We start from the raw sequence: 23926 nt of genomic DNA, 5'->3' as shown, positions 1-23926 counted from the left end.
GATTATTTATTTGAAAGACAGAGTTACAGAGAGAAGTAGAGCCAGAGAGAGAGGTCTACCTTTTGCTGGTTCACTCCCCAAATGACTGCAAAGGCCAGAGCTGAGCTGATCTGAAGGCAGGAGCCTGGAGCTTCTTCCAGGTCTCCTGTGTGGATTCAGGGGCCCAAGGATTTGGGCCATCTTCTACTGCTTTTCCAGGCAGAGGGCTGGATTGGAAGCGGAGCAGCCAGGATTCAAACCGGTGCCTATATGGGATGCCGGCACTACAGGCCACGGCTTTACCCACCATGCCACAGCGCTGGCCTGAAATAAACTTTTTCTAAAAAACTGGTTCAAGATGGAGACACAGAGACAGCTCCTATCTTCTGGTTCAATGGCTGGGCTGAGCGGAAGCCAGAGACCAGAATTCAATCCAAATCTCCCACATGGATGGCAGGAACCCAAGTACTTAAGCCATCACCTCTACTTCCCAGGACTCAACTGGCAGGAAGCTGGAGTCGGGAGCAGAAGCACTCCAATATGGTACACGACTATCTCAACCACTAGGCCAAGTGCTCTTCCCTAAACTGACCTCTTAGCTCCATTTTCTACAAACCTTTGCACAGCCTCACATATTAGATTGTAACCTTTCAGTTTTCTTCTACATTACAAATATCATTTGTAACTGACTTTATTTATAGTACCTTTTATCCTTAAAATGGAGTCAGTAATATTATTCTCATCTTACTTCTAACTGGAGAAACTGAAGCATATGGAGAAGCACAGTGAGTAATACAGCAGGCTGCTGAGATTCAGCAGGTTCTGGAAGCACATTCGTAATGTCAGCCCACGGTTTTCCTCGTGTTTAGGAGCAAGATGCTTACCTTTCGATAGCTAATTCTTTGTTCGAAAGTTGCTGCACAGTAATCACAACCTTCTTCTCTATTCCTTGCTTTAATTTGAAATAAAACTTATCTCTATCCTTAGGCACAGGACTGAAATATTCAAAAAGAATAGGAATTACCAATATAATAATTCAATAAAATGATCACATAACCTATTCTGATGTTAAAATCAGAAAAGAAGGTATTTAAGTGACAACATTCTCATTCTTGAGATGTACTAAGTTCTCACCTTGCCACAAGTAGCAAACCACACATTTTATAGTCAATAATACAGTTTTTATGAATTTTTAAGCTCAATTTACAAATATCTCAACCGAGGTTAAACCCAAAATGGTAAAAATTACAACATTTTCAAATTTTAGTTTTTAAATTTAACAAATTTAGGAATATGGTTTAAGTTTTTTAAAACACATTTCTGGTCTCACTGGTTGAGGGGTCCTGGGTGATTGTAATACAGTAAAACCTAAAGCACAGACAGTGAGAAGAACTTATTTTCAGATACCTACAATTTGAGGAGACTATAACATATAAAAGATACGCAAGAAGATGTAGAATAAAGAATAGGGCAACTCAGTCAGGCTCTAGCTTGGCTGCTATTCTTATGAATTAATTCATTAAAATAATACATTTCTAAAGTGTAGATTATCTAATCTGAAAAAGAAAATACCTTGAACAACTTATTCCACCTGAGGTTCAATTTCTCTATCTGTAAAATACAGGTAAAATACCTACATAGTAATCAGTGCTAGAATTAAAGGCACAATTAAGGTAAACAGGCAATCATTAAATAATATAATTGCCCTAATAACTACTTCTTTTTGAACTGGAAAAAAAAATTCAAACCATACAACAGAATAGAACAGTAAATTACCTGATGGTCAATCAATCTGTATAAGTACTACCAGAGAACATCAAAAGTGATTCTAAGTACATTTTAATGAAAAAAAAAAAAAAAAAGCACATACACAAAACTTTAGAAGTTCCATGAAACAAAAGAAATAACTTTTTACTCTTATTAATTTACTAAATTCTCAATTAAATATCAATATTTTTAAGCCACTAGGTTATTTAAATATCAGGTAAGCAATGAAACACATGTATTCACGGACCAAATAGTTCTTCATCCATTTAAAGCTTTATGCCAATACTGTATAGTTTCTAGAAACTACAGGAGCCAGTTTTGTATTTCAGGACAACACTAAATTTTATTCTTTCCAAATAGCCTCACCTAAAGTTTCCTTTTCCATCATCTTCTTTTACCTCCAAGGAGACACTGAAGGTGAACACATCACTGTCAGGAGTAGGGACAATTGAGTCTTTAACATCAGATACTTGTCTGGAAGAACGTTTGAATGCTGTACAGAAACTATACAAAATTCTGCTTACCTAAAAGAATAAAAATAGATACGATTAGGCAAAGGATGTGTATTCTGATACTCTTCTCTCCTAATTCTTGCATCCAAACTTTCCATGACTATGATTTTTTTTTTTTTTTAAGAAAAATCATTCATTTATTTGAAAGGCAGAGTTTAGAGACAGAAAATCTTCCATCCACTGGTTCACTCTCCAGATGGCCAAAATAGCCAGAGCTGAGCCAATCCAAAGCCAGGAGTTTCTTCCGAGTCTCTCCAGTGGGTGCAGGGGCCCAAGCACTTGGGCCATTTTCTATTGCTTTCCCAGGCCATCAGCAGAGAGCTGGATCAGAAGTGAAGCAGCCAAGATTTGAACCGGTGTGCATATGGGATGCCAGCACTGCAGGCTGCAGCTTTATCTGCTACACCATGGCGCCAGCTCGACACATTTTAACAGATAAAATATATAGTCTACATATCTATCAGTTGCTTAGATGTTATATGACAAATTTTTTATCACTTACCCATTAAAGAGGGGTGGGTACAAAACTATGTATGTTAAGTGTAGGCTATCCCAACTCTAAATTGTTACAGCCTAAAAACTCTCTGTGAATGAAGCCCGAGGAGGGAAACATCACCAAACTATGCTTCAGAATGTAAATTCAGTTCACAAAATGTTCAAGTTTATGAAACTGGGGTCAGCACTGTGGAGCAGCGGTTTAAAGCCGCGGCCTGAAATGCCAGTGCCCCATACAGTTGCCAGTTCAAGTCCCAGAAGCTCCCTTTCTGATCCAGCTCCCTGCTAATGTGCCTGGGAAAGCAGTGGAAGATGGCCCAAGTCTTTTGGCACCTGCACCCATGTGGGAGACCCAGAAGAAGCTCCTGGCCGCTGGCTTCAGAGCAGCTCAGCTCTGGCCATTGCAGCCATTTGGGAAGTGAACCAGCTGATGGAAGACCTCTCTCTCTCTCTTTCTGTCTCTATCTCTCTCTGTAACTCTTTCAAATAAAAATAAATAAATCTATTTTAAAAGTTTATGAAACTAATATAGGAAATCATTTCACAGAAACTTAAGTTCAAACATGAGGTGTGTTTTCAAACTCACATAGATATAGTTCCACAGTAAGTAATCACCACTATAATACCAGTGACCAGAAGAGAACAAAGATTTAGGAGCTGCAACTTAGAAGGAACTAAGATAAAGGGATTTGGGCATCCTGAAAATGAAGAAACATAGGAGGATGAAGACCACCTGGGGCCGGCACCGTGGCTCAATAGGCTAATCCTCCGCCTGCAGCGCCGGCACACCGGGTTCTAGTCCAGGTCAGGGCACCAGATTCTGTCCCGGTTGCCACTCTTCCAGGCCAGCTCTCTGCTATGGCCCGGGAGTGCAGTGGAGGATGGCCCAGGTCCTTTGCCCCTGCACCCGCATGGGAGACCAGGGGAAGCACCTGGCTCCTGCCTTCGGATCAGCATGATTGCTGGTCGCAGTGCGCCGGCCGTGGCGGCCATTGGAGGGTGAACCAACGGCAAAAAGGAAGACCTTTCTCTCTCTCTCTCTCTCTCTATCCACTCTGCCTGTCAAAAAAAAAAAAAAAAAAAAAAAAAAGGAATTCTTTCCTGGGGCTGGCACTGTGGCATAGGGGACTAAGCCTCCACCTGCGGCACCGGCATCCCCTATGGGTACCATTTCATGTCCCAGCTACTCCTCTTCCAATCCAGCTCTCTTGGGAAATCAGTAAAAGATAGCCCACATGGGAAGCTCCTGGCTCCTGGCTTCAGATCAGCCCGGCTCCAGTTGTTGTGGCCATCTGGGGAGGGAACCAGTGGATTGTTTCTTTGTCTCTCCCTCTCTCTGTCTGTAACTCTATGTACCAAATAAATAAATAAAATCTTAAAAAAGATTCTTTCATTTTACTTTAAAAAGTCAGTTTTAAATTTTCTTGCTTTGCTGTTTTACCTGTGACATTTAAAGGCAGTTATAAAGATGGTGACCTAATTAAAGTTCACAAAAGAAACTCTATTTTTAGATGTCTCTAGGCTTCAAAACATACTTCGACAACATCTCAACGGATGGATCCTAAGATAATTGCTAAAATGATGCTGCCGTCTATGTCTTCCCAGTGAACACTCACAAACAAGACTTTAGCAAGTCCTTGGTTTTTCTCTTCACTTCTCCCAGCTTCAGAGGGCTAGATAGCGAGCCACATAATAGAGCAAACAGTGGTCTTAGCAACAAGCATATACGGTAACATGAATAAAGAGCTTCTAGCGGTTTTACTCAATGTCATCATGGTATCAAAATGCTAAAGGAGCCCCAGAATGGGATGCCAAAAACATCTTATTTATTCTATTAGTATAAGGCTACTATAGTGATTAAAGATATAGACATTTACAAATGTACATATAAAAGCAACGGCTTATACTCTTCCCCTGAAGTGGAGAAGTACTCTAAATCTCTCACTTCTCTATAGGTTATTCTCTTCCTTGGGTTCCAAAGCATCATACCTCCTCAAGTTGGTGAGCCTAAAGCACTAAAGACTCTCCAAATGTCTCAGCCCACCCGTGGGCTGAAGAATGAATGAGAGGAAAAAGATACAACAAAGCTCGTAATTTCAATACCTCACACTGGGAGGTGCAAGTAAGAAGACTTAAATATTAGCAAACCCTTAACCTCAGATGAAATGAATTCAAATGAGCATGGGATTCTATTAGTCAAGGAATATACTATCTTGTAAAATGCTTAAAATAAGGCCAGCGCCACAGCTCAATAGGCTAATCCTCTGCCTCCGGCGCCGGCACACCGGGTTCTAGTCCCGGTCGGGGCGCCGGATTCTGTCCCGGTTGCCCCTCTTCCAGGCCAGCTCTCTGCTGTGGCCCGGGAGTGCAGTGGAGGATGGCCCAAGTGCTTGGGCCCTGCACCCCATGGGAGACCAGGAGAAGCACCTGGCTCCTGCCATCGATCGGATCAGCGCGGTACGCCGGCCGCGGCGACCATTGAAGGGTGAACCAACGGCAAAAGGAAGACCTTTCTCTCTGTCTCTCTCTCTCACTGTCCACTCTGCCTGTCAAAAAAAAAAAAAAAAATGCTTAAAATAAGAATACTCCTTTCAACAGGCCATTTCTAATTTTTCTACTTTTCTTTTAACATTATATTCTACCATGAACCTTTTCTTGTCTATCGCATTCAAATATAAGTGGTCTTCATACTTCCTTCCAATAGCCACACTTATATCTCTAACAATGATTGCCAAATAGCTTCCTAACTGAGCTGATTAACACTTTTAACAACCGTAAAGACAGTGTGCCAGCCTAAGTGTAACTCCTGCAAGAGCCCCAACTTGTATTACAACATTTATCAAATGTTTTAAATATTTTGCCATGTTATCCCATTATAATCTTACATAAATGTAAAAAAACAAAAGTAGTGAAGCACTGATATCAATAAGAACTTTAGGTCTCAAATCTCATATAATTAAGACAATAACAAATTCACTCATTCATTCAACTAATATTTCTTGAGTGAATTCTGTGTACTAAGTACCATTCTAGGTGCTGGAGGCAGAGAAAGAGTTTCCATTCCATCAAACGTAGTTGCATGTGCTTGGGATGAGGCAAAGGAAATCAGCATGTCAGCCAATCGCAGAAACTAAGTTTAGCTTAAGTTATTATTACTTACTTGGTATTACTTATTAGACTTAGCACAATAATTTAAGTGTTGGGGAGGAAAGCAAAGATAAAGAACATGGTAGAAATATGCCACTGAAGAATATACCTACAAGGTAAGGGTAAAATTATGGATATTAAGCAACTTTTATTTTTTTGGGTACCCCTTACTTGTTACCCTCAAATAAAATTTGAAGTCTACTGTCTACCTTCTATACATTCAACTTCAGTGTATTTTTAGGTTGCACTATAAGTAAAAATAAAGAAACACCTCTACATCATTTTATATGAATTAGTACCAAACCCCAATCATATTTTTTTCCTTTTTTTCTCCTTTCCCATCTCTTCTAACACATTTTCTTTAGTCAGAGATACTTGCTAGCTTGCCACATCAAAAAAAGTCAAAGAACTTAGTAAATTCTGTAATAAATAGCAAGGCTCAGAAATTTCTTTCTTTTTTTTTTTTTTTTTTTTTTTTTGACAGGCAGAGTGGACAGAGAGAGAGAGAGACAGAGAGAAAGGTCTTCCTTTTTGCCATTGGTTCACCCTCCAGTGGCTGCTGCGGCTGGCGCACCGCGCTGAACTGAAGCCAGGAGCCAGGTGCTTCTCCTGGTCTCCCATGGGGTGCAGAACCCAAGCACTTGGGCCATCCTCCACTGCACTCCCGGGCCACAGCAGAGAGCTGGCCTGGAAGAGGGGCAACCGGGACAGAATCCGGCGCCCCAACCGGGACTAGAACCGAGTGTGCTGGCGCCACAAGGCGGAGGATTAGCCTAGTGAGCCACGGCGCCAGCCAGAAATTTCTTTATAACATTAAGTATATTCAGCAGAGCCACAGGAGTAGAGAATGGTAGGGAAAAAAAACAAAGTCTACCTTTCTCTCTTCTGGAGAAAGGAAATAATAGAACATTCATTTTATTATCAGCAACCAAATTCATTTAATACTAATTATATCTTACAAGTGGCTATTTACACCAAAAAGGTTTTCATTTGTGAATTCTGAAATCTGTAAATAAGCTGAAATGAGAACCCAAAGAACAGTAAATTTCAGAAACAATGATTCCCAATGTCTGTTGCTGAAATAAACAGGACAACCAATTACATCAAGGAAAAATTAAAAACATACACCACGATAGTCACTATAATACATGTCACATTATTAGAGCAAATATACATGGAAATATCTAGGACGGCCATTTCCTCTACAGAACGGAAAGGTTTATTGACAAATAATATGGTATAATTTTTCTTCAGGTAACAATACTTGTTAGAGAGTACTAATTAAACAAACAAAAGCTGTGTATCTGGTTCAATTTGTTGTTATCGCTGTTGTTGAATTAGTAAGGATGGGGAACACGCATCTATCTGGAATGCAGAGACGACGAAATATTAAAAGCATTGGATTTTTGAGCGCTTTTAATTTTCTTCTTTATTTCAGTATTTTCCAAATTCTCAAATGGGTATTACATGTTAAAAGTCCAAATAAAGTTACTAAATAACAAAAGTAGTTACATAAACATCATAGCTAATTTTTTCAAAGATAAGCCTCTTCATTAATATTAGTATGAGATAACTCCTTCTTTTAGAGATATATTTCAAGAAAGTATTCACTCAAAAAATAAATGTAGAAAAATCACTGTTTAAAAGATACTGTGAAAGGCAGTTGGTAAAATTTTAAAGCAACTTGCTCAGATAAATTACCTGTTGAAAATAAGTTAACAGGCATGTTATTCAAGAAACTTATCAAAAATAAAGTTATCAAAAATAAATTTATTTACACAAAAGTAACCACTTCTGCTTTCAAAATAAGGCATTTAGCTAAAATACCACCTCAATAAATATCTGTATAGAAATAGTATCTTTCCATGCAACAGAAAGCTCAATGATAATCTCGATATATATCATGAAATATCTATACATGCCTGCAATGCCAAATGAGAAAAATGGTGTCTCTACATGCAAATAATATCATCAAAATCCATTGACAAAAATGGTCACACTGGCTAAAAGAAAGTCGTATAGTCAATCAAGTGTTTTAGAGTATCTCTTTAAGCTCTTACATAACCATACAAATGGAGAGAAAGAGAGAGAGAGAGAGAGAGAGAGAGAGAGAAGGAAGGAAGGAAGGAAGGAAGGAAGGAAGGAAAGAGGGAGAGAGAGAGAGAAAGGAAAACTCGGGTGCCTCTTGACTCCTGCTGTTCCCCCTGTCCTGTCCGCAGTTCCTCAGCGGAAGACTAAACATCACTCCTCCTACTTGTGTACTTGTGGCTGGGCTGCCCAGTTCGGGGCCACTGATGGCGGAGATCCCTTCCAGCAGAGGCCTGCAGAATACTATCCAGGGTAACAGGTCAAACGTGTCCTAGCCCTGCTGCGGGAAGCCCTAACTCTTGCGTCACACGTGTCCAAGGCAGCCATTCTCTTCACTGGGCTTCCCTTCTACCACTGGTGCTGCCTGCCGCTTCAGGGACTCCACAGGGAAGCAAGAGCAGCACGGGGAAGGCGGGGAAGGCGCGGGACGCGGGTGGTGGCAGGCAGGCCGCACTCTCCAGAAGGTGTCTTCTTGCTTTTAACTGATCCAGGGACTCTGCAGAACAAAAAACGGAAAACAAGGGAATTACTGGCATTGTCACACAAATACTTAAGTGATAAGAGTATCTGTCAGCGGGCTTCTGAGCTATCTGTGCCAACTACCTCTGCCATCCAAACACTGAGAACTAAATGTGTGCCTTTACCACAGAGCAGGAAACAGGCAACCAACCACACAGCCAGGAAATCGAACTACAAGACTTCAGAGGAATTAAAGGCATAATCATGCTCTGAGGGAGAGAGTAAGATAGTCTGTGAGGGGCTCAGGTAGAACACAAAGGTGGCTGGAATACAAGCTTTGTGGCTGATAAATCAGATTAATGAACACAATAGAAAGACAAAAAGAATCAACACTTGTGTTTATGGTATTTAAACAGCAGGAAAGTTTTACTGAAAATATATGGCTCTTCAGAGCCAAAGACTTGGATTTGAACCTCAGTTCTCCCACCTCTTCTGCTGGCCTGAGGATAAACAAAGGGCAGTCACAGAACATCACTGAAACCAGAACTCTTGAAAGTAAAGAGGAGGGCCGGCGCCACGGCTCAAAAGGCTAATCCTCCGCCTAGCGGTGCTGGCACACTGGGTTCTAGTCCCGGTCGGGGTGCCGGATTCTGTCCCGGTTGCCCCTCTTCCAGGCCAGCTCTCTGCTGTGGCCCAGGAAGGTAGTGGAAGATGGCCCAAGTGCTTGGGCCCTGCACCCCATGGGAGACCAGAAGAAGCACCTGGCTCCTGCCTTCAGATCAACATCAGTGCGGTGCGCCGGCCACAGCGGCCATTGGAGGGTGAACCAACAGCAAAGGAAGACCTTTCTCTCTGTCTCTCTCTCTCTCTCACTGTCCACTCTGTCTGTCAAGAAAGAAAGAAAAGAAAGACAGAAAGACAGAAAGACAGACAGAAAGAAAAGAAAGAGGAGGTGCTAATAAGAAGCCTGGAAACCAGGTCTAGAAAAGGACTTCTCCAGGCAAAGAGAAAAATATGATCCCACGGATAAACAAATGCTGTCTGTCTTGGGATGAGTATGAAATAAATGCTTAGCACAGTCACTGGCATAAGCCCTCTATTATACACTCAGTGTTATTCTTCACTCAGAAACGATGCCCCAGGGCTGGTGCTGAGGCCTAACAGGTAAAGCCGCCACTTATTGCACCACTATCCCATATGGGCATCAGTTGGAGTCCTGGCTGTTCCACTTCCAATCCAGCTCCCTGCTAATGGTCTGGGAAGGCAGTGGATGATGGCTCAAGTCCTTGGGTCCCTGAATCCACATGGGAGACCCAGAAGAAACTCCTGGCTCCAGTCAGGCCCAACTCTGGCCATCTGGGGGGTGAACCAGCAGATAGAAGATTCTCTCTCTCTCTGCCCTTCAAATAAATAATCTTTAAAAAGAAAGAAAGAAACAAACAAAAGGATGCCTCATAATAGGCTTAATGATCACTACAGTGTTTTTCCTTTAAACAAACATTTTTTTTTTTAATTTGAGAAGAACAGGGAAAACAAGCAAACCCCCCACCCCACCCCATTCACTGATTCAATCTTCAAATGCCCACGACGCCAAGTGCTGAAATCAGGCTGAAGTCGGGAGCTGGTAATTAATCCAGGTCTCCTACATGCGAGGTAGGAACTCAATTACTTGAGCCAACACCACTGTCTCCCAGCATGTACGTTAATAGGAAACTGGAATTGGGAGCCATAGCTGAGAACTGAACTCAAGCAACAGGACACGGATGTTTTAAATGACTTGTTTACTGCTAGGCAAAATGCCCACCTCCAAACAATGTATTTGTACCACTAACGCCTCACAATGTAACACTTTCAAAAATGAACTCTAAAAAAATGAAGTAATATATCGAAACCACTTTCTCCCAACTTGCATTATGCCAATATGCTCCCTAAACATGTCATCCATGTCATTTATACTTTAACCGAAATGATCAAGAATTCCCACAGTTTTTCCTACTGTTAAAGCTCTCACAATAGCAAACACTTCCTCCACTCATACGCAAGAGGACGCTGTAATCCAAGAGAGAGGTTCATACCATCACAGTCAAGGAAACGCCTGCAGCAAGGTCCCTTTCAACTTCCTTTTTCAGGAGTGTTTCATCTCCAGCAGCAGGTTCTCCAGCTCTTCCAAGTCCATTTCCTGGCGCTCTTGCTCCAGTGATGCAGAAACCACACGGCGGGGCTAAGTGACCGCTGCCAACACGAAATGCCAGGGCTCTACCATCTGCTTCCCACCTCTGCAGTGGAGTTGCTAAGGATCAGAAACAGCCCCCCTCATTCACAAACACACACGTATTACTTCAACATATCAATGCATCAGTTCTATGTGCCAGGCACACTAGCAGCACACTTGTACCTGTTCACATTTTTAGCGAGAGGTCACTATATGCAAAGCTATGTAGGTGTTGGGTGAAATAAAGTCTGCCTTAGAAAACAAAATAGAAAATTTGAACCTGTTTACAAAAGGCATATGTTCTAGCAGAGAACTTCTATGGTTACAATCCAAATTGTGTGTGTTTGTACATGTCCATGTTAGTGTAAAACTGATCACCAAGGTTTTCGAAATGATATCTGGAATGTTCAGAATTGAACTCAGAAAATCTACATTTCTATGAATTTTCATGCTGTGGACAGAAATAAACTTTCAACACTGCTGTTAACACATTGGATTATTCATGTTTCACTGTAAACAGAGATCAGAATAACTGCTGCTTTCAGTATGTTCTCTTTACAATTTATATTTCTAAAAGCAAATACACTGGAGACTGTCCTTCCACATCCATTGAAGTGATTACATGTACCAAAGTCCTTATTTTTATTTTGGGGAGAATTCAATAGATACAAAAAAGGAAGGTTTTTCTATTTATTTAAGAGCCATTTGATTGTGAACTACTTATCCAGTATAATAATAAACCACAACTTAATAACTGCTACCATCAGTAAATAACCCTGCTCTGTGTGTGCATTTGTATTTTTAATTGGTCCAGTTCTCCAGAACAAAATCCAGCCTGCAATTCAGGAGTGCAGAACCGTTTTTCTGCCAAGGGCCATGTGGATATTTATAACATCATTCATGGGCCATACAAAATTATCAACTTAAAAATTAGCCTGCTATAGACTTACTGAATTTTGAGTTGCATCTGCAGTTGCCTTGGCAGGACCAGACCAAGTGATGTTGCAGGCCGTATACAGCCCATGGGCTGCACGTCCCCCACGCTGCTCTAAGTGAATGCACGTAACAATCACATGAAAATCAGAGAAACCCATGAAATACTCTTAGCGCAATATCTAAATGAAAGCAATATGCAGCCATCAAACCCAGCAGAGAAGCAGGCATTGTCATAAGCACTTTTTTAGAATCACACAGACCACTCTACTTGGGCAAGATGCAAGATTCAGAAACATTCGCCCTTTCTGGGCAGAAGCAATGACCACCTTGGTGAGGCAGGAGGGGAGCTCAGGAAGTGGGATTTTGCTATTACACGTGCTAAGCTCTGAGAGTGCCCTATTTCCAACATCATCTTAGGAAACAAAAATACCAGACTTTGTTTTCCATATTCAGTTTCTGCTATTACAAATACTAATCATGCCTTTAAAACATATTCCCAATTTATGACGTTATTTACATAACAGTGAGAGTAGAGTTCAGAAAGATCCCCCTAACTCAATCGCTACACTATATTATACTTACTGCCTCTTTAATTTCACAGGAGAAAACATGTATCTGAAATTCTTCTGAACCATGGGAGCTCTCTGTAAATGCAAAACAATCACTCTCTGCTGTCCCATCATGTCCACGTGCACAGAACAACACTTTATAGATCGGAAAAGACGCTATCTCAACATTGCTGGATTGGTCTATGATTCTGCAGAACAGTGATGAGAATGAGAAAAAATGTCAAGGCATAAAGATACACAGTTTCACTATGCCAAAATATAAACATAATGTAGCAGATAAACACAACTATCTAGAAACTACAAAAATAAACTAGTACTAATACAAGAAATTATCTTCATATTCCTGCAAATCTTACACAAATACACACATAATTCTTCATCCTTTTTTGACAATTTCTTCATTCTTGTATTCTCTCTCTCTCTCTCTCTCTCTCTTTTTTTTTTTTTTTTTTTTTTTTTTAAGATTTACTTCTTTCAAAGAGTTACATCAGAGAGGGAGAAAGAGAGAGAAAAGTCTTTCATTTGCTGGTTCACTCCCCAAGTGGCTGCAATAGCCAGGACTGAGCCAAGCCCAAGTCAAAAGCAAAGAGTTTTATCTGGGTCTCATGTGGATGGCAGGAGCCCAAGCCCTTGAGCCATTTTCTGCTGCTTTTCTCAGGCCATTAGCAGGGAGCTGGATCAGAAATAGAGTAGCCAAGACACAAATCAGTACCCATATGGAATTTCAGCATCACAGTTGGTGGCTTTACCCCCTAAGCCACAACACCAGCCCCCTTTTCTTATTTTCTATGATCTAATGGACACACTCCAAAGCCAAGTATACAGGGACTGGTAAAACTTATATCTCTCATCCCTCAAGTCTAGTCTTGGTCTATTTGTGGCACAAGAAAAGTAGGCACAGAACAGCATAAACCATTCCTGGAGAGTCCATTTCTATTTAAAATAGCACTTGTAATCTTAGGTAGGCCCCAAGTCTTTGTTCAACTAAGACCCCTTTTAATCATCCAAAAAGTCAGATGATTCTAACAATGGACTCAAAAACAGAATATAAGGTCAGAAAGGGGTTTGTAGGGATTAGAAGCAATAATTTCTGTGAATTTCCCATAACAAACCATATGTCCTAGCCTGACCTAAACATCTGAGAACCCCTCAAGAATTCAAAGTAAAAAACAGAGGAGTAGAGGTTGGTAAGGGGCAACCAACAGGAATAGAGAGGAAAGTCAAAACATGAAATCTTGGTCAAGATGGGTTTGGCAAATTAAAACTAAACAAGTAACATAAAAAGATCCATTTTTAGGAGATAACATAAACAATATATTTACAAAACCCTTTTCTAAAAATTCAAAGCATTTTTTACCAAAACCTTGTAAATTTACATTGCTATTATTTTGGTACTTAGGATGTAGCTGAAGTTTTCCCACATTCTATTAATGAGAGAATGCGGCAAATTAGAATGTGAAAAAAAAAATTTAAACCTGGTGGGCACTGTAGCACAATGGGTTAAGCTGCTGCCTGGGACACCCGCATCCCCATATTGGAGCATCAAGTCCTAGCGACACCGCACTTCTGGTTAGCCTCCTGCTAACATGTCCTGGAGGTTAGAGGACGATAGTCCAAGCACTTGGGCCTCTGCCCCGATCTGGGGAGATCCCAGTGGAGCTCCTGGCATCTGGAGCATCCTGGCATCAGGTTGGCCTACCCCTGGCTCCTGCAGGCATTCAGGAAGTAAGTCAGTAAATGGAAGATATTTCTCTTTCATGTCTGTCTCTCTGCCATTCTGTTTTTCAGATAAATAAAGAAATGTTGGGGGAGGTTGAGAGATTAAACCAACACTTAGGCAATATTCCAAGTTCAAGACTAACTCAACATATCCTAAAGCTGGTCTACTTATCTGTTTATTTTCGAAAATCTTGCAATGGACCAGATACTCCTGTAGGCACTGAAGCTAGAGCAGGGAAAAGTACGAAGAACCAGCTCTTACAGAGCTTATTGTCTAGTGAGGAAGACAGGCCATACATAAATAATATAAACATAAATATAATATTAAGTCCAAGAAAAATTCTATTAAGAAAAATATGGGGCTGGTGCTGAGTAGCAGGTTAAACTGCTGCCTTCTGTGCCAGAATCTTATATGGGTGCCAGTTCAAGTCCTGGCTGCTCCACTTTCAATCCAGCTCCCTGCGATGCACCTGGGAAGCAGCAGAAGGTGGTCCAAGTGCCTGGGCCCCTGCACCCACGTGGGAGGTCTGAAAGAAGCTCTGGGCTCAGCTCAGGCCACTGTGGCCATTTGGGGAGTGAACCAGTGGATGGAAGACTTCTCTTTCTCTTGCCACTTCCTTTCTGTAACTCAGTCTTTCAAATAAATAAATCTTTAAAAGAAAGAGTGGGAGGGAGGGAGGAAAGGAAGGTAGGAAGATAGGAAAGAAAGAAAAGGAAAAGAAACAGGAAAAGGAAAAGGAAAAAAGGAAAGAAAATGTCCTGTGGAGGGAAACAGAGATATGATGATATGACCATGGAAGGCTTCTTCAACAATATGAGTCTTAAAGTGAAATTAGAGAGAAAAGAAACAGCTATTGAAAGACCAAGGAGAGTATTTAGGTAGAACAAAGAGAATATGCAAAGGCCCTTAGCCAAGATCATGACTGATAAGTCTGGGAAAGAACAAGGAGGCTAGGATGACAGGAATGCTGTAAGAGAGAGGGAGAGTGAGGCTGCTGGCACTACAAATGCAGGAAAACGAATTATCTTCATATCCCTACAAATCTTACACACACACACACACACACACACACACCATGTACAGTCTTTATCTTCTTTTGATGATGGAAAGGGAGAAAAGTGGAGTGAGATTAGAGTCCGCATGAATGGATTAGTCCCTTATAAAGGGAGCCCAGAGAACTCTCTCATCCCCTTCTACTAACTAGGATACCTTCCATCATGTAAGGACATAGGAGCCAGGAAGCAGGCCCTCACTGGAAACCTGAAGTTAGGCTGAAGCTTGGATCTAGAAATTTCCCTCTTCTAGAACTGTGAGAAATTAATTTCTGTTGTTTCTAAGCCACCTGGTCTGTGGCAGTTTATAACAGCAGCCCAAAGGAACCACGACAGGGGAAGGTGGGAGGAAGAAGGACAGAAGATCAACCCAGAGCAGTAAGTCATCAGAGGCCAGGCAGATTGAGGAGATCAGATGCAAGCAAAGTGTGATCAGAGGCCAGCAGAGGACTGAGTGCAGGAAAGCAGTTACCTCATTTACATCTGAGGAAAGTCATGGTTCAGATGACACTACATGTTAACCTAATTAGGCATAACCATTTGCTTCTTCCTCATCTAATATACATCAACAGCTTAAAAGCTAAGGCTCACTCTAGTTTCCTGAGCCACTGTTACATGACATGATAAGAGAGGTTTTTAATACTACTTCAGAATGGAGAAATACAAATTATCATTATTCTTAGTTTTACTTCTAAGTCTGCAAGTGCTCCTTGCAAATAAACACCACAGTCTAAGCCTAAACATAACATTTACTTTAAATGTCTAAGTGAATTCACTGTGAGGCCTTCACCTGACTTCCAAAAGGGAATCCTCACCATCATTCTAAAGACTCAGCACGTGTCTACAGAAAAAGGAAATCGGAACTTACCTCACAGAACCTTCAGGAACATTTGGCACATACAGAGTAACAGGAAAAGGGTACTGACTAGAAGACTTCATGGTGGCCATTGCCCGCAAAGCCTCCACTTCATTTCGTGGGGAAGAAACTTTCATACATCCTAAGTAGGTCAGTTTGTTAAATAAAACACTATCTTCTTCAGCTAGTCCACTTGGAGAAGATGGTCTGGGTGTAGAAATTTCTGCAGAACAACAACAACATCAATAAACACTAAAAACTCAATGCAAAATTCTACAAATGCCCAAAAAGAAGCAAAGCATTACAAAAAAAATTTAAGTCTCTGCTGTCATGTCTTTTATTGTTAATCCTAAATGTTAACTCAGAGTTCTAGAATTAGCCATTTTGTACCTACAAATCTCGAAAAATAACTTTCTTGGCTATAACTTCTTCAGAGGAAACAAATTAAGCTCTATTTTTAAAAAAGTGAAGGTTTTTTTTTAAATTTTTTAATTAATTAATTTATTTAAATGGCAGAATGACAGTGAGACAGGGAGATAAGGAGATCTCCTATCGGTTGGTTCACTCCCAAACATAGCAAGAGCTGGGCTAGGCCAAAGCCAGAGGCCCAGAACTCAAGTGTGTTGCCCACATGTGTGGCAGGGACCCAAATACCTGAGACATCATTTGCTGCCTCCCAGGGTGTACCTTAGCAGTAAGTTAGAATCAGGACTACAGCAGTGACTCCAACCAGGCTCTCTGAAAATGGGATGTGGGTATTACAAGCCACAGCTTCAACACCTGCCTCAAAAATGTTCAGTTTAAATGATACAGAACAATAACAAGAAAAAACCTATGTTAAAGATAGTATGAATTAGCCCATAAACAATGGATTTTTTAACCCTTTCAAATAAATAAATATTTTAAAAAGAATATTAAACATAAAATTTGTTAAAGATTCTTCATGTAAGAATGCCTCAAGAACCTAGTGAAAATTTGTATTACAAATAAGTTAACTAGGCAGGCACTTGGTGCAGTGGTTAAGACATACTTGCAAGGCCGGCTCTGTGGCATAGTATGTTAAGCCTCTGCCTGTGGCGCCACCATATCACATGGGCACAGATTCATGTACCACCTGCTCCACTTCCAATCCATCTCACTGCTAATGGCCTGAGAAAGCTGTGGAAGATGGCCCAAGTTCTTGGGCCCCTATACACCTGTGGGAGACCAGGAAGAAGCTCCTGGCTTCAGATCAGCCCAGCTCTGGTCATTGCAGCCATTTGGGAAATAAACCAGCAGATGGAAGAACTCTCCCTGTCTCTCCCTCTTGGTCTATAATTTTGCTTCTCAAATAAATAAATACACACTCGCAATGCCCACACCCCATATCAGAGTGCCTGTGTTTGAGTCCTGGCTTTGCTTCCAAGTCCAGTCTCCTGCTAACGTACAACCAGAGATGTCTCAAGTAGTTGGGCTCCTGCCACCCACGTGGGTGACTGGATGGAGTTCAGGCTCCAGGCTTTGCCCTGGCCCAATCACAAACGTTGTAGGTAGTTGGAGTGTGAAACAAAGGATGAACTATCTTTTTCTCTCTCTTCCAAATAAAATGAAAATAAATTTTTCAAATTTCATAAAGGTAAGTTTATTTTGGTGAAAAAAATCTGGAAACCATGCAAACAAGGGGTCTTCAAAAATTCATGAAAAATGTGTATCATGAAAAAACTGCATGAATTTCAATTTTTTTTTCATAAAATGAACTTATTTTTTAATTCCTTTTCCCCCAGGAACTTTTGTAGCACCACATTTATTAAATAGCCTAATTGTCAAAGGAAAAGTAAACATGTTAAAAATATCACACCACCTAACAATAACAACATAAGTTCCTTTATTTTGCCCTTCCTGGCTTCTATGAACCATGTAAGTATTCCAATGAAATTTTTTTCCTCAAAACAGTTATTTGTGATACATTAGTCTATGATTGCTTCAATCAATTCCACTCCAACCTTGATGAATTTCTTTTAATAAAATGTCCACTTTAATTCTAACCACATCATAGAGCAGTTAGGAAGCATCTACTTGCAAGTATCAGGTAGTAACAGTGTTCTCCTTTCTGTCTCTACCTAAAACACACATTCAGCTTGTCTCCAACTCTTTCCCTCTCTCTTTACCCATATCCATGCTGCCTAAAATTAAGCAAACCCATCTCACTTGAACTAGGTCCTTGCATCATGTTCAAATTCTCAATATCAGATTCATCTTAAAGGATTTTAATATATAATTCGGGGCCGGCGCCGTGGCTCACTTGGTTAATCCTCTACCTGCGGCACTGGCATCCCATATGGGCACCAGGTTCTAGTCCCGGCTACTCCTCTTCCAGTCGAGCTCTCTGCTGTGGCCCAAGAGGGCAATGGAGGATGGCCCAAGTGCTTGGGCCCCTGTACCCACATGGGAGACCAGGAGGAAGCACCTGGCTCCTGGCTTTGGATCAGCGCACTGCCGGCTGTAGCGGCCATTTGGGGAGTGAACCAACGGAAGGAATACCTTTCTATCTATCTCTCTCTCACTGTCTATAACTCTACCTGTCAAATAATAAAAAAAAAAAGGATTTTAATAAATAATTCACCAAAGTCATTAAAAACCTCCCTACTCTAGTTCATAAATACTAGTCTAAAATATGTATCCTCACTATGAACTTTTTCCATTGATACTAAAGCCATTCAAAATTAACTATTTCTCCACCGTGTTCTTCAGTCACTGAAGTATAGTTTCCTTCTTTTTGTATTTGCTCAATATACTATATTTCAAAGGTGATAAATTTTAAATGACAAATACATTTTAAGGCTGAATATTAACATGTTTATACTGCTTGTTGTATATTGTTATTATCTGCATGTATCATTTAGATATGCAACAAGCACTATAATGCAGTAACAATTAATTGCAAGTCCAGTGGTAAAACCATGCTTCAGTGATTGATAAGCATGGTAGATGAAGTAGTTCAAGTGGTCTGACATATGTAACTGAAGTCCTAAGAGAAAGGGGGGCTGAAGACTTAAATATTTTACCAATTTGTATAACCCAAGATTAGTAACTCTACAGACCCAATAAACAAAATAGTACAGAAATGGATCCAAAAATGACAGATGATAAAATTGGCAGCCCAGGCTTTTTAAAAAGTTATTACAACCATGAAGAAGCCAGCAGGTGCCCAGCCTAACTGTTCAGACATCACTTGCGCGCCAGCCGTGGTGGCCATTGGAGGGTGAACCAACGGCAAAGGAAGACCTTTCTCTCTGTCTCTCTCTCTCACTGTCCACTCTGCCTGTCAAAAAAAAAAAAAAAAAAAAAAAAAAAAAAGACATCACTTGCAACTCCTGCATCCCACATCAGAGTGCATGGGTTCAGGCACCAGCTCCACTCCAAGTCAACACTCCTGCTCATGTACATTCTGGGAGTCAGAGGTGATGGCTCGAGTAATTGGGTCCCTGTCATTCACACTGGAGACCTGGGTTGAGTTCCAGCACCTGGCACCAGCCTGGCCAGCCTGGGATGATACAAACATTTGAGGAGTGAACAAACAGATAGGGACACATTCTCTCACACTCACTTGCTCTCTCCCCCTTTCAAAGAAGTAAAGTAAATAAAATTATTTAAATGTGATCAGAATTTGAAGAAAAACAAAGAACCAAAAAACAGTCTAGAATTATAGTCAAATATTCCCTGAATTGATGTAACAGTAGATTCTAATTTGCAGAAGAATGTTAAAAGTTTCTTAGGCTAAAGGAAAATGACACTAGAGGGAACTGAAGAGTATCTAGGTATAAATATGAGGAAAAAGACTTTTTTCCTTGCTTTTTAAATTTTTTTCCAAATACAATAGGATGAGGCATTTAGCCTATTAAGATGCCCCTGTCCCACACTGGAGTGCCTAGATTCAATGCAGACCCTGGGAGGCTGTGGCAATGGCTCAAGAGACCAGTTTCCTGCCACCTACATATAAGACCTAGATTGCTATGCCAGTTCCTGACTCCAACCCTACAGGTATCTAGGGAGTGAATCAGTGAATGAGAAGCACAAACACGCTCGCTCACGCGCTCTCTCTCTCTCGGTTCCCCTCATCTGTCTCTGAATAAAATAATTTTAGATTATAAAAATATATATAATGGAGTAGGTTAAGCCCCTAAAATAACTCTACTTTGCAGAGTCTGTAACACATGTATATAAGCAAAATGAATGGTGATAAAAGCACAAAGTCTGCAGGGGAAGAGATGAAAGAATTGATAGTGTACGTGAAATGCCTTATTATTAAAATATATGTATTAAAACCTCATGCTATAAACCGCAGAGTAATCACTAAAATCATAAAACAAAATTGCATAGCTGTGCTAGGAGTTTGGCAGAGCAGTTAGGACACAGCTTGGGACACATGTATCCCATACTGGAGTGCCTGGGTTCAATTTGCAGCTCTGCTCTGATTCTAGCTGCCTGGTAACGCGCACCACGGATGGCATCTCCAGCACTCGGATCCTTGCACCCTACATGGGAGATCCAGACTGAGTTCTCAGAACCCCATGTATCAGCCCAGGCCATCCCAGTTGTTGCATTCATTTGGGGAATGAAGCAGTGGATAGGAATCAATCAATCTCTCCCCCTACACCTCAATTCTCTCTGCCTTCCAAATAAATAATACATATTTTTTAATTATATAGCTAAGATGCCACATGCAGAGTTAAATGGAACATTAAAAAATACTCAATAAAGGGGCCAGCACCATGGCATAGATTAAGCACCTGCCTGCAGTGCCAGCATCCCATAGGGCACACTGAGTCCCAGCTGGTCTGCTTCCCACCCAGCTGCCTGCTGTGGCCTGGGAAAGTAACGGAAGATGGCCCAAGTGCTTGGGCCCCTGCACCAGCATAGGAGACCCAGAAGAAGCTGCTGACTACTGGTTTCCGATCAGCTAAGTTCCAGCAGCTGTGGCCATCTGCAGAGTGAACCAGCAGATGGAAGACCTCTCTGTCTCTCCATCTCTCTTTAAATCTGCCTCTCAAGTTACTAAATATATCTTTAAAAAAAAAAAAAACGCTCAAAAATTAAGAAAAAAAATACTCAATGCAAAAGAAGGCAGGGGGCCAGCGCTGTGGCTTAGCTGGTAAAGCCGCCACTTGCAGTGCCAGCATTCCATATGGGTACCAGTTTGGGTCCCGGCTGCTCCACTTCCAATCCATCTCTCTGTTATGGCCTGGGAAAACAGAAGACGGCCCAAGTCCTTAGGCCCCTGCACCCACATAGGAGACCCGGAAGAAGCTCCTGGCTTCGGATCAGCACAGTTCCGGCCACTGTGGTCAACTGGGACATGTACCAGCAGATGGAAGACCTCTGTCTCTCTGCCTCTCCTTCTCTCTCTCTGTAACTCTGACTTCAAATAAATAAATAAATCTTAAAAAAAAAAAAAAAGGCAGGAAAAGAGAGGGGAAATGAAACAGAGAAAACAGGGAGGAAAAGGTACATTTATATGCAAATATATATGTATGTTTTAAAGGATTTATTTATTTGAAAGGAAGAGTTACAGACAGGGAGAGGCAGAGGAAGAGAGAGAGAAATCTATCCTCTGGCTCATTCCCCAAATGGCCTCAATGGGCAGGCAGAAGCCAGGAGCCAGGAAGTTCATCAGGATCTCCCACATGGGTGGCAGAGGCCCAAGTTCTTGGGCCATCTTCCAGTGCTTTTCCAAAACACATTAGTAGGGAGCCGGATCAGAAGTGGAGTAGGCAGAAGCTGGTACTGCAGACAGCGGCTTAACCTGCTGTGCTATAGCATGGGCCTATATATATATATATATATATATATATATATATATACATATATATATATATATAAAGTGACAGGCCCATATATATATATATATATATATATATATATAGTGACGGGATTTGATTTTTTTTTTGTTTGTTTTGTTTTAAAGACTTATGGATAGGGGCCAGCGCTGTAGTGCAGCAAGTTAACACCCTGGCCTGAAGCGCCGACAACCCACATGGGCACTGGTTCGAGACCCGGCTGCTCCACTTCTGATTCAGCTCTCTGCTATGGTCTAGGATAGCAGAAGATGATGGCCCAAGTGCTTGGGCCCATGCACCCATGCGGGAGACCTGGAAGAAGCTCCTGGCTCCTGGCTTCAGATTGGTGCTGCTCCGGCGGTTGCAGCCAATTGGGGAGTGAACTAGTGGATGGAAGACCTTTCTCTTGCTCTCTCTCTGCCTCTCCTCTCTCTGTTTAACTCTGACTTTCAAATAAATATACATATAAATTTCTTTTTTAAAGATGTATTTGTTTATTTGAAAGGCAGAGTTGCAGAGAGAGGGGAAGAGAAACAGAGAAGTCTTCCATCTACTGGTTAACTCCTGAAATAGCTGTGACAGCCAGGGCTGGGCTAGACTGAAGCCAAGAGCTTCTTCCGGGTCTCCCACATGTTGGGTGCAGAGGCCCAGAGACTTGGGCCACCTTCTGCTGCTTTCACAGATCCATTAGCAGGCAGCTGGATCAGAAGTGGAGCAGCCGGATGCTGGCATTGCAGGCAGCGTCTTAGCCTGCTATACCACAATGCTGGTACCTCCCAAACCATGTATTTTTTTAAACTTTAAATTAAATAATCAAAAGATGAATCCTCAGGGTTTTTTTTTTTTTTCCCAAGATTTACTTATCCACTTGAAAAGCAGAGGTACAAAGAGACAGAGATCGTCCCTCTGCCAGTTCATTCTCCAAATGGCCACAACCACCAGGGATGGGGCATGCCAAAGCCAGGAGCCTGGAACTCTATCTGGGTCTCCCATGTAGATGCAGAGACCAAAGTACTTGGGCCACCCTCCACTGCCCTCATAGGCTCATCAGCAGGGAGCTGGATGGGAAGTGGAGCAGCGTCTACATGGGATGCTGGCACTGCAGAGGCAGTTCACTCTCAGCACCACAACGCAGGCCCCCTGAGCTGCTTCCATAAAAGGCCATATATACATAATAAGTATTTGAGGTTTTGTGGGCCAAGAAACAAGACCTAGAATATTATGCAGGTATTTATATAACAAGAATAAAAACAATCTTCCAGAAATTTCTCTTTGACAAAATTTAACTTAATTCCTGCAGCACCAGAGCACAGTTTGTACGTAACTGAAGCCACCTGCTGTTCATGAGCAGCCCGTTAAACCTCCAGCAACACGACCACCTGGGCTGCAATGGGAGGATGTCTTTACCCAAAGGGGTCACGGGGTGGGGGGTGGGGCACAACTGCAGGCTCTGCCCCTCAGGGAGGGCATCGCATATCACGTGCATACCTGTGCGTTCCTCCATGAGCTTGTCAGGGAACACTAACCTATCACTAAGTCCAGAGCTGAGCCCTGGAGAGCAGACACATGCAGACTCCATTTAACGCTGTGCAATGGCGGCTACAGGGAGGGAATGAACACTTTGCCTTGAGCAATGTTAAAGGCCTCGGTGTCCTTGAACTGGCTTCGGCCAGATCTTGAGAAGTTTTAGCTCCCGACTAAAGTGTAGTCACAACCTATTTAGAGGTGGTATCACCCAGGGAAACTGCTTATTTGAAGGCTGACAATCATGAGAGGCAAGCGTTGGTAAACTACTATGTAAACAGCTCATTAAGTACAGGCTGTGTAGGTGGAGCAACCTAAGTAGAAGCGGTGGGTTGGGAGTTCTCCCACCTGAGTTCATGTGAATGTACAAGGCAGCAGTGTGGAAGGGCAAGGGTATACAAGTGAGGGGTCTTAACTGAGTGGGGGTCAAAACTAAAGGAACCCCACATTAATACCATCATAAGGCAGCTGAGCTCCTGCACTAGGCCCCCAGCACACCAGACAGAATCAAGAGTTATTTGCACTAAATGTCACATAAACTACAGCTTTAGGGACGCTGATTCTGAAACACCAGTTTTTCCTGAAAAACAGATTTGCAATCTAATAATGTTTGTTTTTATTCTGTCCCTCATTTCCCCCTTAAAACGCTGTTCTGCTTATTAGCCCTTGGGAGCTCTCGTTCTGTTTTGTAAATGGTGACTCTTGCGAATCCTAAATCTTAAATAAAAGCTAATCAGAAAAAGGCAGAGTTATAGAGAGGCAGAGGCAGAGGCAGAGAGAGAGGTCTTTCATCT

The 23926-nt window shown here is 41.7% G+C and overlaps 1 protein-coding gene across 9 annotated transcripts in view; it reads right to left on the bottom strand.

Moving 5' to 3' along the window:
• The window catches only part of RABGAP1L (RAB GTPase activating protein 1 like), a 788382-nt gene that overhangs the window by 676586 nt on the left and 87870 nt on the right, over window positions 1-23926 (bottom strand). For all 9 annotated transcript variants that reach the window (XM_070077152.2, XM_070077147.2, XM_089299425.1 and 6 more), the window contains 4 exons: window positions 15805-16015; window positions 12178-12352; window positions 2113-2270; window positions 864-974 (listed from right to left, as the gene is read on the bottom strand). In XM_070077152.2, the coding sequence (XP_069933253.1) occupies window positions 864-974; window positions 2113-2270; window positions 12178-12352; window positions 15805-16015 (655 nt within the window). The remainder of the gene's footprint in view (window positions 1-863; window positions 975-2112; window positions 2271-12177; window positions 12353-15804; window positions 16016-23926) is intronic.

This window comes from Oryctolagus cuniculus, chromosome 7 (assembly GCF_051225735.1).
Source record: "Oryctolagus cuniculus isolate XC-2025 breed Fujian yellow rabbit chromosome 7, ASM5122573v1, whole genome shotgun sequence".
Classification (NCBI taxonomy): domain Eukaryota; kingdom Metazoa; phylum Chordata; class Mammalia; order Lagomorpha; family Leporidae; genus Oryctolagus; species Oryctolagus cuniculus.
The sequence above is the reverse complement of the archived record's forward strand: the minus strand, read 5'-3'. Positions and strand labels throughout refer to the sequence as shown.